The 12,496-nt window shown below is 45.4% G+C and overlaps 1 protein-coding gene across 1 annotated transcript; it reads left to right on the top strand.

Moving 5' to 3' along the window:
* The first annotated feature begins 228 nt into the window (after positions 1–228).
* LOC143607576 (uncharacterized) lies at positions 229–2,981 on the top strand. Its single transcript, XM_077082971.1, has 5 exons — positions 229–332; positions 556–653; positions 766–865; positions 2,391–2,573; positions 2,676–2,981. The coding sequence occupies exons 1-5, from the start codon at positions 276–278 to the stop codon at positions 2,796–2,798; spliced, it is 561 nt and encodes a 186-aa protein (XP_076939086.1). The 5' UTR covers positions 229–275; the 3' UTR covers positions 2,799–2,981.
* The last annotated feature ends 9,515 nt before the right edge of the window (positions 2,982–12,496 follow it).

Genomic DNA, 12,496 nt, shown 5'->3' on the forward strand with positions numbered 1-12,496 from the left:
CGTTAATTATCTCCGGCTCGGTAAGTTTTTATAACTATTTCATCATTTCCATTATATTATTATCCCAATTTTCTACATTTACCACGAAATTAGTTTTTAAAAACCCCCAAATTGCAATTCATTTTTCTGTTAAAATGTTATTATAAATATTAATAATATAATGTTTAGGATCTAGATCTGATGATGATTATGTTATTAATGTTATAACCTCTAAGAATTTGCTTGCAGACCGTGTGCTTGATTGTTATTTAGCCTAGACTAATCGTTGACCTGCAATGGCCCCCGCTGTTCCGAGATCCGGTGATGCCATATTCGCCAACGTCGAGCGCGTGGTATTGTTTGGAATTGTTTGTTTTTATGATATTTTTGTTGTAGAAATTGCTAATCAGGCGGTGGGGTAGGGACTAGCGATTGATCGGATTTGATCAAATATGTAGTTTTTTAAATATTAGCGATTAATCGGTTACTAGTCAGTGAGGTACCGACTAGCGATTAATCGGCGCCTAGGCGGGATTTTACAACCATGATTTGTAACTTGATTGTGATTGTTTGTAGAACGCTGAGTTGTTTACCTTGACGTATGGGGCGATAGTGCGACAATTGCTTACGGATTTGGAAGAGGTTGAGGAAGTTAATAAGCAGCTTGATCAGATGTATGTGTTTTGTATTTTTAGTTTATAAGATGCGTGTGAGTTGTTTTATGTAAATGCTAGCTAGATGTGTTGTTTTAATGGTGTTTATTATGTTTGTTTTTTGATGGATTAGGGGTTATAATATTGGAATCAGGCTGATTGATGAGTTTCTTGCGAAATCGAATGTGACGAGGTGTGTTGATTTTAGGGAAACCGCTGAAGTCATTGCCAAGGTATGACTATCTTCTCCCATGATCCAATTATTTGTTTGTTTGTGTGTATATCATGATTGTTCACGAGCCGAGCTAAGGTGTGCAAACAAGCCGAGTTGAGATGGCTCGGTTTGTAAATGAGCCGAGCCGAGCCGAGCCGAGATCGGCTTGATTTGTAAATGATTAAATGAATATATTTACTGGTCATTTTCCATTAAATTAAATAACTGTATAAAAATCATGTACTGCATTTTTTAAATCCCAGAAAATAATTTCTGAAAACAGTAATAAATATTATAAAAAAAAACCCACCATGTTGTTGCTGCATAACATGCATAATTTATTATTTACTGTTAGTCATGGCTTAAAATTTTCATCATCAACACCAACCAAAATTTTAGTTTTGTTAAGTAAAATCATGATCAGTAAAGTGAACTTATTTCTATGGGTATTGAGCTTCTAGTCGACAACTCTTTTTTCCATATTTTGTTCATTAGATTTTTAGTAATTGGAACTATTTTTAATATAATTTAACTCTTTGAAATTTAAAAAAAAAAAATTTTTTAGTTAATTCCGAAACAGTACTCTATGTTCTTATCCAAATGACACACAATGCATTAATCATGACCATTTGCAGAAGAAAGTGACATGGTTAACATCTTCTACTGAATTGAGAGACCTGGTTATCATTCAAAAATTTGCGGCCCAATAGCCATTCAAAATAAAAATTGCAGCCCAATATCTGTTACAACTCGACTAACCTGATTAACCCGAAACCCGACTAACCCGAACCCAGCAAGCCTGAACCTTAATAGGGTAGGGTTGCTGATTAGGTTTTTTTATATTTTTTTGAAAACCCGACTTACCCGACTCAACTAACCCGAAACTCGAACGGGTTAACCCCGATTAACAGCCAGACAGCATTTATTAGATATTATTGTTGGGTCCAATAGGTTTGCTATATGGTAACACAAGAGGTCACCATGATGGATGGTGTTTATTTTTTCCGTTTAGTATTTCTATATGCCAAGCACATGAGGGGCATTCTGGTCAGATGGCTTTCTGTACCTATTCTGATTTGGTCAATTGGCATAAATCTGAAAGTCAGACCGATTAATTTTGGTTTGGTTAAATGGCATAAATCTGAAAACTGCAGGGATTGGATTAGATATAGTTTACTAAGATAATCAAGTGCTAACAACATATGTTAATTACCTAAGCAAATACTAACCTGCTTATGGTGTCGGTAAATGTTCTAAATGAAAACTCATACTCCAAATACACCAGTTTTGTGTATGACCTGCATACTCAAAATACTTCAATTTTGCTAACAGAATTATAAGTTTGTTTTGTGTATTTTTTTTTTCACTTTTGGGCTGTTTGGGTGGTGCATAGTCTGTTAACATTGCCAATCTTGTGATGTACTTTACAAACTATTTTCTGAAATGTAAATGTGTTGTCTTTTTGTTTCTGTCGATCATTTTCTATCCAAGTTATGTGTTCTTTGGCACCTGTTTTTCTGGTTTTAATCGTTGCCTCCAAACAGGTGGGCTTCAAAATGTTTTTAGGGGTAACCGCATCTGTAAGTAACTGGGACACAGAAGGAACTTGTTGCAGTCTCATTTTGGAAGATAACCCTCTTGTAGACTTTGTTGAGCTTCCGGACACCTGCCAAGGTTTATATTACTGCAACATCTTAAGTGGAGTTGTTAGGGGAGCATTAGAGATGGTATGTTTTATCTGACCCGTCAGTCTGTCACATTTTTCTCACGTTAAACTTGGGATATAGTTATACTGAGTTGATAATACTTTTTTTTGTCACATTTTGTAGGTGTCGATGAAGACTGAAGTCACATGGATCAGGGATATGCTTAGAGGAGATGATGCGTTTGAGTTGCAGGTGAAGCTACTTAAACAGGTTCCCGAGGAGTATCCATACAAAGATGACGAGTAACGCGTTTTTATTAAGTATATACATTCTGATTTTTGCATTTCTGTTTTGGTTTGTAATAAGTTGGAACATGTCTTTAGTACTTCTGTCTTATGTTTTATCATGCTAGAACATGCTCTGTATCCTCCGCTTGGGAGTGTTTCTGTATTGAGGATTTGGATAGAACTATTAGTATTATTATTGTTGATGCTTGTTTTGGCAGATTTAGTTTTACATTATCAGATATGACAGCATTGGCTTTACCTTTGTAGAATCAAAAAAATCTAAAAAGAAACAAGATGATCAAATGATATTATTGTGACATTATTGGCAGGTGTCCACAAATGTTTATTACAGAACATAAAACTACTATCTATCTGCCTATTACACAATTCATACCCTTCAAAAATTTATTAAGTTCCACATCTTTCCAACCTTTTAAATGTCAAAATTTACAAATCTTGTTGCTGTCTTACACCAAACTGAGTTAACCACAATGTTTTATTGCTTGAAAAGCGAGTTGTTGCCCTGCATCTTCACAAGATTCCAGTAAACACCATCGGGTACAGGTACAAGATTAGAATGGCACCCTTGTTTCACCACCTTCCCATCATTAATCACAGAAGTGGAATCTGAGTTTTGTATAGTCAAGAGACGGTGGGTCACCGCGATACATGTACGCCCCTTCATCATCTTCTCGGATGCTTCTTGAACTAAGCTTTCTGACACGGTATCAAGAGCACTCGTTGCCTCGACCAACTAAAGAATAGCAGGGTTCTCTATAATGGCTCGGGCAAATGCTATTCATTGTTTCTGGCATTAAGTTGCACACCCAATTCGACACAATACGTTTCATAAGCGTCTTTTATTCCACTATCATCCACAATAAACAAAATATCGTTTGACGAGTATTTGTATGATCTATTGTAGAATGTAATACGTGCTAAGATGGTCAAAGTCAACTATTAGTAAAACATAAGCTGATTTGATCAACTTGCAGCTCGACTAATATTTGACTTTTGACAATCTTAACTAAAAGTATCCCAAGGTGTTGCTATAGATACACCAGGTGACGTCATCATATGGGCTGTAGGACAGGACAAAAATTGTCATATGGCTCGTATGGCTTTGTCAGTGGTCATGCCATCACTTTAGTGTCAGTGTGTCACATCATATAGGCTGTACAGTTTGACGACATCAACTCTTATGGCCCGTGAAGAGGTAGGTCCCAGCAGAGCCCAGTTGGACCCGCAAGACTCACCTTCAAAAGAGACGTCTGCGTAGAAACCAACTGGATACGCAGGACCCACCATGCTCAGAGACGTGACGTCCTTACGCGCAGTACGCAAGCTGTTCCCGCAGGAAAAGCCTCCCAATGGTGAAGTACTCTGCCTGTTCCCGCAGCTGCGGATACAAGCCATCAGGGAAGGCCACCCGCGCAGCAAGGCTACACGCACAAGGCACTTAGCTCTCATTCAGTTGTCACCTGAAGGAATGAGCAAAGCCGGGAACAATCCCGCACAAAGGCGGGAGGGGGAATACTCCCGCCCAACTAAGCCAGTCCGTACGATACGGGAAGATCTTCTGTACTGTACCTGACGAGGTATGGGCAAAAGATCTGACCAAAGATACGACAGCTTATTGACAACAGTATGGCGAGCAGCATGCTCTTGTACTGTATGTCACTATTAGCCGCTGCCTACTCACCAACTCCTGTCATACCACGTGCATAGCCGGCAGTTGGTGGAAAAGGAATATTACACAGCAGGCCTGGTCACTGTCAGCCGCTGCCTACCCACCAACTACCAGCAGGGCACGTGCGTAGGCCACAGTTGGTAGAACAGGAATACTATTCAGCCGGCCACACCTTCTTGGAAACCTACCTTCGGCTATAAATACCCCAAATGGTATGATCATCTCATCTTATCACATTATCATCATATACTATCTCGTATTACATATTATACCTGATATCTGCTCTAGCAATCTCTTAATATACATTTATATTTAAAGAGCAATCTAGTCTGATTCTCACGCCGGAGGGTGGTCACAAGGAGGAACCCCCCCTTCTCAGTGACGAGCTCACGGTGTCTGTTTTGCAGGTTATCAGAAGAACCATCTTTGCCGGGTCTAACCCCTCGTGGGAAACATCTATCTAACCCCCAGGTTATCCGTAATCTGCTCGGGGTCCGGTTAGTGTTTCTTCATTGGCGCCATCCGTGCATAAAAGCTAGAACTTCATTTCTTTTCAGTTTTTTCAAACTTCTGGAAAGATGGTTAAAGAAACTCCGGTAACCACAACCCCAGCTACTGGGGGGAATACCGGCGACTACACAGTTTTTACGAACACTACCCCGGTTACCCAAGCCGGGGCAAGTGCAGTAAATTTTACGAACACTACCCCAGTTACCCAAGCTGGGGCAAGTGCAGTAAATAATCACTCACTGGGATTCACCGATACCCGGTTAGAGAGAGAACGAACGAGGCTCCCCCGCCAAACACTCGATGAAGTTAAAGCTTGGGCGGAGGCACGTCAAAAGGAATTCCAAGCTGAGTTGGACGAACGCTTGCGTTCCGTCCAACAGGCCGACGAATTCGGAGAGTACTGGGACAATGATTCGGAGGAATCCGATAGTGACGCAAACCTCGCCATAGGGCGAAAGGGAAGCGTAAGGAAACGGATTCCCAACCGAGAAGGCATTTTGAAGAAGCCTTCAAACCAAAAAACACAGGTGGAAATCCACGTGACTTCTCGAAAACATTTACACCAACTGCTGCAAAGGCGGGAACGTCCAAATTTGCAAGGGATATTGCGGAAGCAATCGTCCCGAAAAGTGCCAAACAGATGTCAAACATCGACACTTACGATGGTATATCTGATCCAGACGATCATTTGAACAGGTTCATAGCGGGGGCAACCGTCAGTAGCTGGACGGAACCTACGTGGTGTTACATGTTCCAAATGACGCTTGTTGGGGCAGCTAGAGCGTGGTTCGATCGTCTACCGGTCCACCACATCTACGATTGGGAAGACTTCCAGCAGAAGTTTAGCCAACACTTCAGCCAACAAAGAAAGTATACCGAAGAACAATGGACAATCCTCAAATGCATTCGAGAGGAAGATGAATCTTTGCCAGACTTCATCACTCGCTTCAACTCAAAGAAGCTAAGTCTGGGTAATATCAGCGAAGATCTTGTTCTCGCTGCTTTCATCCAGGGCGCGAACGACCCAGAGCTCATCCGCACCTTAACGGGTAAATATGGCATGCCATCCACATGGGATGCCATCATGACAGCAGCTAAACGCTTTGCGGAAACGGAGAAGCAACTGGGTAGAGATCTCCCCCCAGAGCACAAATCTCTACACCCAGAAAACAAGAGAAGACAACGTCCTTACCGCCCGATTAAACAAAAAGCGGAAGCTAGGCATTTGGCAGTCAAGGGTAAACTTTGACACCTCATCCGGCTTGCAACATCGGTTAGGCGGAAGGGATAACGTACAGTCAAACCAGAACTCCAGATGGACGCCACTCACCAAAAGCGTCACCGAGATATTCGCCACTGAGGAGCTCCCATGGCCAAAGGCTCCAATAATCCGACATCGTCACAATGCTGATCGGAGCAAATACTGTGACTTTCACAGGACAAAAGGCCACAACACTGAAGAATGCATAGACGTAAAGGACATGGTCGAAGCATTTGTCAAAGATGGGACGCTCGCAGCACCTCGTGGCGCAATGAACGCTGAGCAGGCTGATGCGTGTAGAACCCCAGCTGGGGAAAACACGAATAAAATTGCAGCGTCAATGTGGAGACTACATGCTGCGTAAAGAACGAGATCCCGAACCAGGTGCATATCGGCTCGATGGCACTCCCATCCCAACAACATGGAAGGGAGCTCAATTACACAGTTTGCATGTAGATCAATTCCAAATTTGTAAAGAAAAGGCCCAGAGCCACTTCTAATGGAAATGATTCTCCTTAGAACATCGACGCTGATAATTTTTACATTTATACTTTTTACTTTCAACACTGATGCCGGTCTTCACCGCATACATAGGTGTGAAAGAAGTTGTGGTGGGGAAGGCGGCAAAACCCGCATAAACCCAAAAAACGGCAAACCTTCACGCAGGTCAGTTAAAGGTAAAGTTTAGTCATCCCACTAAATGAAAGTGCCGGTCTATCCGCATGAATCATGATAGAGGAAACTGAACACTAACCTATTAACAACCGCGCGTCGAACGGTTAATTTATTCAACACTGATATGCCGGTTTTCACCGCATAATTACGTGAAAAGTCGTTGCGTGGGGAAGGCGGCAAAACCCGCATAAACCCAAAAAACGGCAAACCTTCACGCAGGTCAGTTAAAGGTAAAGTTCAGTCATCCCACTAAATGAAAGTGCCGGTATATCCGCATGAATCATGATAAGAGGAAACTGAACACTAACCTATTAACAACCGCGCGTCGAACGGATAACTTATTCAAAACAGAATTTCTAACAAAAGGATGAGGAAAACCTACACGCAGGTCAGATGTAGGTAAAGTTTAGCCATCCTACTAAGTGCAAGTGACGGTCCTACCCGTACAATCACGAAAGAGGAAGCAAAACTTCAACCTATTATCTACCACGTTCAAAGGTTAACTTATCCTAAACACTTAGAAATTTCTAAAAAGATGAGGAAAACCTCCACGCAGGTCAGATGTAGGTAAAGTTTAGCCATCCTACTAAGTGCAAGTGACGGTCCTACCCGCACAATCACGAAAGAGGAAGCAAAACTTCTACCTATTATCTACCACGTTCAAAGGTTAACTTATTCTAAACACTTGGAAAATTGCTAATTTAAACTAAAGTATGCAAGTCATATAACGTTTATAAAGCAAGGAATCCAGTGAAAATAGCGGTCTTACCCGCACAAAGATTTATATTTCATAATATTCGTTACAAGAATGGCCGGGTAACTACCCGCTTACAAGAATATAAATCTATACAAGCTAAATCTATCCTAGCAGTGGGAAGGGATCTTCAGGATCAAGCTTCAGGGCCACTTCCACTTGGACCAGCACCATCAGTAGAGCGTGGCGGTTCAAGGAAAGCTTTAAGGATAGCTAACCCATCATCAGCAGCAGCAACTTGGTTCACCTGCTCCACCACCGGATGCGGGAAGGCGGCATACTCATTCACTGCTTGGTCGTATACAGCTTCAGTATCTACATCAAATAAAGGGAAGTTGGAAGGTGGGATGCCTTTCTCAACGAACCCTAGACCAAGCAGGAAGCCGGCCTTTTCCCCATCCTCATGAGAAGCGTTGAGGGCTGCGCTCATAGCATCGTCATAAGACGTCTCCGTGAAGACCCGATGCACAACCTACAAAAAGAGAAAATATACAAGTATCAAAACCTTTTCTATTTACAAAGAAAAGCGTGAAGACATGAAGCTAAACATACCTGAGACAACGCTTCTCGAAGAAGCCATTCCTTGGCAACCAGAGCTTCTTGTAGGGCGGCTTGAGCTTGGTTACAGGCGCGTTCGGCTTCACTTTTATTGAGGTTGGCAAGCAACACTTCCTTTGCAGCAGCCTCTTCGACGCCATTTAGCTTCCGCTCAGTGTGGTCAAGCACGCCCCTCTGGTCCAGGATCTCTTGGAGCTTTTTGGCGTCTTCCATCGCCAAGGCATCATGAGCCTGCTGGAGAGCCTCTAATTTGGCTTTAAGCTCCTCATTCTCCACGCGTAGAGGCTCAGCAACAGCTTCAGCCTTGGTGGCCCTTTCAGTTGCGTTCCTAGCAGTTTCCTTAGCCAGCCGAAGCTGTTCATTAACAGCTTGGGCAGCCTTGGAACGGGCCTCGAGTCGGGCCTGAACATCAACTTCAAGGGCCTTGAGCGCCTTCTCCTTCTCCGCGGCCGCGGCGGAGAGCCTCCTATTCTCCTCCCGGACAGCCCGCGCCTGAGCTACTTCTTGAATGCGAGCTGCTTTTAACTTGTCGTTTTCACGACAAAGCAGCTCGACGCGCGGCTGCATCCGGGCCAGGAGAACCCGAAGCTCATTGGTTAGCCTACCCTCTTGGTAGCTAGCCATGGCTTCCCCCAATGCACCACTGGGAGCTGCGTGACGAGCCCAATCCACGCACTCCACAGGTGTGCGAAGGGTTGTTCCTCGGCGGATGTTCCGTCGCGGAACATACACTTCATTGGAATCCGACACTGCAAAAAACAAAAAAGCAGTTAGGAAAAGATGATATATATAAAAAAAAAAAAAAAAAAAACAGGCCAAAAGAACCCTACGCACCTGTAGGGTCAATAACAGGCCGATAGCCGCCAAACCCATCACCTGAACCCAAGGGAAATCCGTCCAAGAGGTCAGGTAGACGGGAAGGAGGCAGAGGTTGGCGAGAAGCCCCATGCATACCTGAAGTATCGGCCGTCGTTGCCGATGACGGAGGAGGCATGGTGAAGGCCGCCGCGGCCCGCCGCTGCGGAATCCGCAGCAGAAGTAACCGCCGGCTCAGTGAAAGATGCGGTAAATATCGCACTGACGGCCGGAGTTGATGTCATCACAGCTGGAACAGTTGGCTCAATGGATTGAGCAACTGAACCAGCGGAAGCAGGCGCGGCCTCCTGGGTCGTCGCCTCAGGTAGGCTGACCAAGCCTACCGTCATGGGCGGGGGGGTACTCTTCCCTGCTCCACCCTGGAATGCGTCAACATCCACGCCTGCACAAAGAAGATAAGTATTAAAGATGGAAAACTATGAAGTTAAATAAAGTTTGTACTTACGGGTTTTCTTGAGCCTGAAAGTGCGGACAGACGGGGATGAACTCGATGGAGCCGGCCTCTTTGCGCCGCTCACCGTCGTCATCCGGGCTCTCCGGAGGTGACAGTCGTCACAGCCTCCGGAGCAGTGGTCTTCTCACCACCGGGGTTCCCCGCCACCTCCTCGCTCTCGGCCTCTGAGTCAGACCGAGGCACCGGATCGGCAGTGGAGGCCACCTTCTCCTTCCCCTTCCCGCCGGCGGCCTTCTTCTTCCGCACCAACAGAGGACCATCTGCGGATTCCTCATCAGAACATAAGATTAGAGGAATTCCGGCAGAGGTTTCAACATTGAGGGGTCGAGGGTTGAATAACGCCTTACCTGGCCGCCTGGCGCTAAGGATCTCGTGGCCTAGCGGGTAGACCTCCACAAACCGATCCGCCGTTTGTTCTAGGATGGGCAACTCGTTCTCGTCTAGAGCGCGAGTACCCATCCGAGCGGGACTGTCAGCCTCCCGCGGATTCAGGAGCGACTGCAAGTCGTTCCCCTCTGAAATAAACAGGAAAGAAGTTAGAAGAGATTCTAAATCAACAAAAAGAAACAGAGCATACCGTAAGGAACAGAGTTCAAACCGTATTCGAGGACGATCGGGATCTTTCGCGCATCCGCATCCTTCCACACCCGGCTCATCCCGAGCATCACCATCCCGGACTCCGCAAACCGGTAAACCGGAGATTGGACCCGGGATATCTTCGAGAACCATTCCGCCTCCTGGTAGTTGGAGGCGTGAAGGCTGGGGAGAGCTTGCCCGTTCTTAAATTTCATGGCAAGGGGGATGGCGCGAGCGGAGATGTAGAAGAACTCCCGCTTCCACGAGCGAAGACTGCGCTCTGTTGCGCAAATCTTCAAACCCTTAATCCGGGTTATCAGGGTATACCACCCCTGGATGCACCTCCAAGTGTAGAAGGTCATCAGGCGGTCGACAAAGGGCTCAATGCCCAGAATCCGGCACACCCACTCGAAGTGGCGAATCTTCGCGATCGCCATCGGGTGCACCTCGGTCAGGTGCACACCGTGCCTCTCCAGGACACGGTACACAAACTTTGTCAATGGAACCTAAGATTCCCATAGACAAAGAATGCAGCATATACCCCGATCTTGCCTCTGGGGGCATCATACACCGTCTGATGGGGTTCAGGAAACTCAGGCTCGAGAGACTCGAGCATGAACTTCCTGACGATGTACTGATATAGATCGACAGGCAGAGCACACTGGCACTCGCCAGCAGTACTATTGTCATCGGCGTGCACCCCAGCCTCCTGGGCTGTACCCTCAAGATCGTAAGCAGAAGACATCTTGCAGATGAAAGAAGAAAACGATTTCGAGAGAATGCTCGACTGAAAAGTTGAGTATTCGCCGGAAATGTTTTGAAGATGAAGAGAAAAGTGAAAGTGTGGATTACAAAGAACCCTCTCCCCCTTTATATACTAATCGCAATTAATGCGATGAATTTAATGCGGAAGAGAGAGAAATCGAAGGTGCAATGAAACTATGACACGTGGCAAAAAGCAAGCTGGCAACAGCTGTTGAAAGGACGCGTACCATTAATTTCGCGGCCACGCGCCCGAAAAATCGCGCCCACGCGCCTGAAAAAGCGTCTGGAATGACCATGTACTGTCACGTCACCATAACTTCCTGCACGTCCTGACACAGTCAGAAGAAACCGTCGCACGACGTTTCAGAGGTTTGGACTGTTCTTATCCTTTCACCAACTCTTCGAATTTCAAAAAAAAAAAAACAAAAAAAATTCAAAAAGATTCAAAAGTAAGCGGGAAAATACCCCTTACCTCGGCAACCAAGTAACTATAAGACGGGTGCGGGTACAGTGTTAAGGCAAAACCCTTCACATACCTAGCACCCGCAGGGAATTGACGCCAGGAATACCTTGGCAACCAAGTAACCATAAGACGGGTGCGGGTACAGTGTTAAGGCAAAACCCTTCACATACCTAGCACCCGCAGGGAATTGACGCCAGGAATACCTTGGAAGTAAAGTAACCGTAAGACGAGCGCGGGTACAGTGTCAAGGCAAAACCCCTTCACATACCTAGCGCTCCGCAGGGAATTGAAACCAAGAAGGATCTTCTGGGCAATGCTTGCGGAAACAGAAATAACATCCCCGCATAGCGGGAACGTCGAGAACTACATTGTTTGAAGCTCCAGGATGGAATTGGTGGTTTTAACATAATTGATCACTATGTTCAAAACTACCAAAACCTCATGGAGAATCCACACAAGTGGGACTCAACGCTCCTGACTTGCGAGGAGGTTACAGACCTACCCGCATCATACCCAAAGATCAAGCAGGAAAGTCGGGAATTTCTGCAAGTGACAAGGACTTCCGCGGGAAGAATCCCCATGGAAAATCTTAAAAAACCCTTTGCTTAAGTCCAAAAGTTCACCTCACTTTATTAAACATTCATGAGAAGAACATTGGACTGGGGGGACTTGAAGAGGTAGGTCCCAGCAGAGCCCAGTTGGACCCGCAAGACTCACCTTCAAAAGAGACGTCTGCGCAGAAACCAACTGGATACGCAGGACCCACCATGCTCAGAGACGTGACGTCCTTACGCGCAGTACGTAAGCTGTTCCCGCAGGAAAAGCCTCCCAATGGTGAAGTACTCTGCCTGTTCCCGCAGCTGCGGATACAAGCCATCAGGGAAGGCCACCCGCGCAGCAAGGCTACACGCACAAGGCACTTAGCTCTCATTTAGTTGTCACCTGAAGGAATGAGCAAAGCCGGGAACAATCCCGCACAAAGGCGGGTGGGGGAATACTCCCGCCCAACTAAGCCAGTCGGTACGATACGGGAAGATCTTCTGTACTGTACCTGACGAGGTATGGGCAAAAGATCTGACCAAAGATACGACAGCTTATTGACAACAGTATGGCGAGCAGCATGCTCTTGTACTGT

Source organism: Bidens hawaiensis, unplaced genomic scaffold (genome assembly GCF_021521415.1).
Source record: "Bidens hawaiensis isolate Kalapana, Puna unplaced genomic scaffold, B.hawaiensis_p1.1 tig00083730_1, whole genome shotgun sequence".
Taxonomy (NCBI): domain Eukaryota; kingdom Viridiplantae; phylum Streptophyta; class Magnoliopsida; order Asterales; family Asteraceae; genus Bidens; species Bidens hawaiensis.

What these genes read in the sequence shown, in the direction of transcription:
- LOC143607576 (XM_077082971.1), top strand. Translation starts at nt 276, where the DNA reads ATGGCCCCCGCTGTTCCGAGATCCGGTGATGCCATATTCGCCAACGTC. An exon ending in TCGCCAACGTCGAGCGCGTG is followed by an intron (nt 333 to 555) that starts GTATTGTTTGGA and finishes GATTGTTTGTAG; the next exon opens with AACGCTGAGTTGTTTACCTT. An exon ending in TTAGGGGAGCATTAGAGATG is followed by an intron (nt 2,574 to 2,675) that starts GTATGTTTTATC and finishes CACATTTTGTAG; the next exon opens with GTGTCGATGAAGACTGAAGT.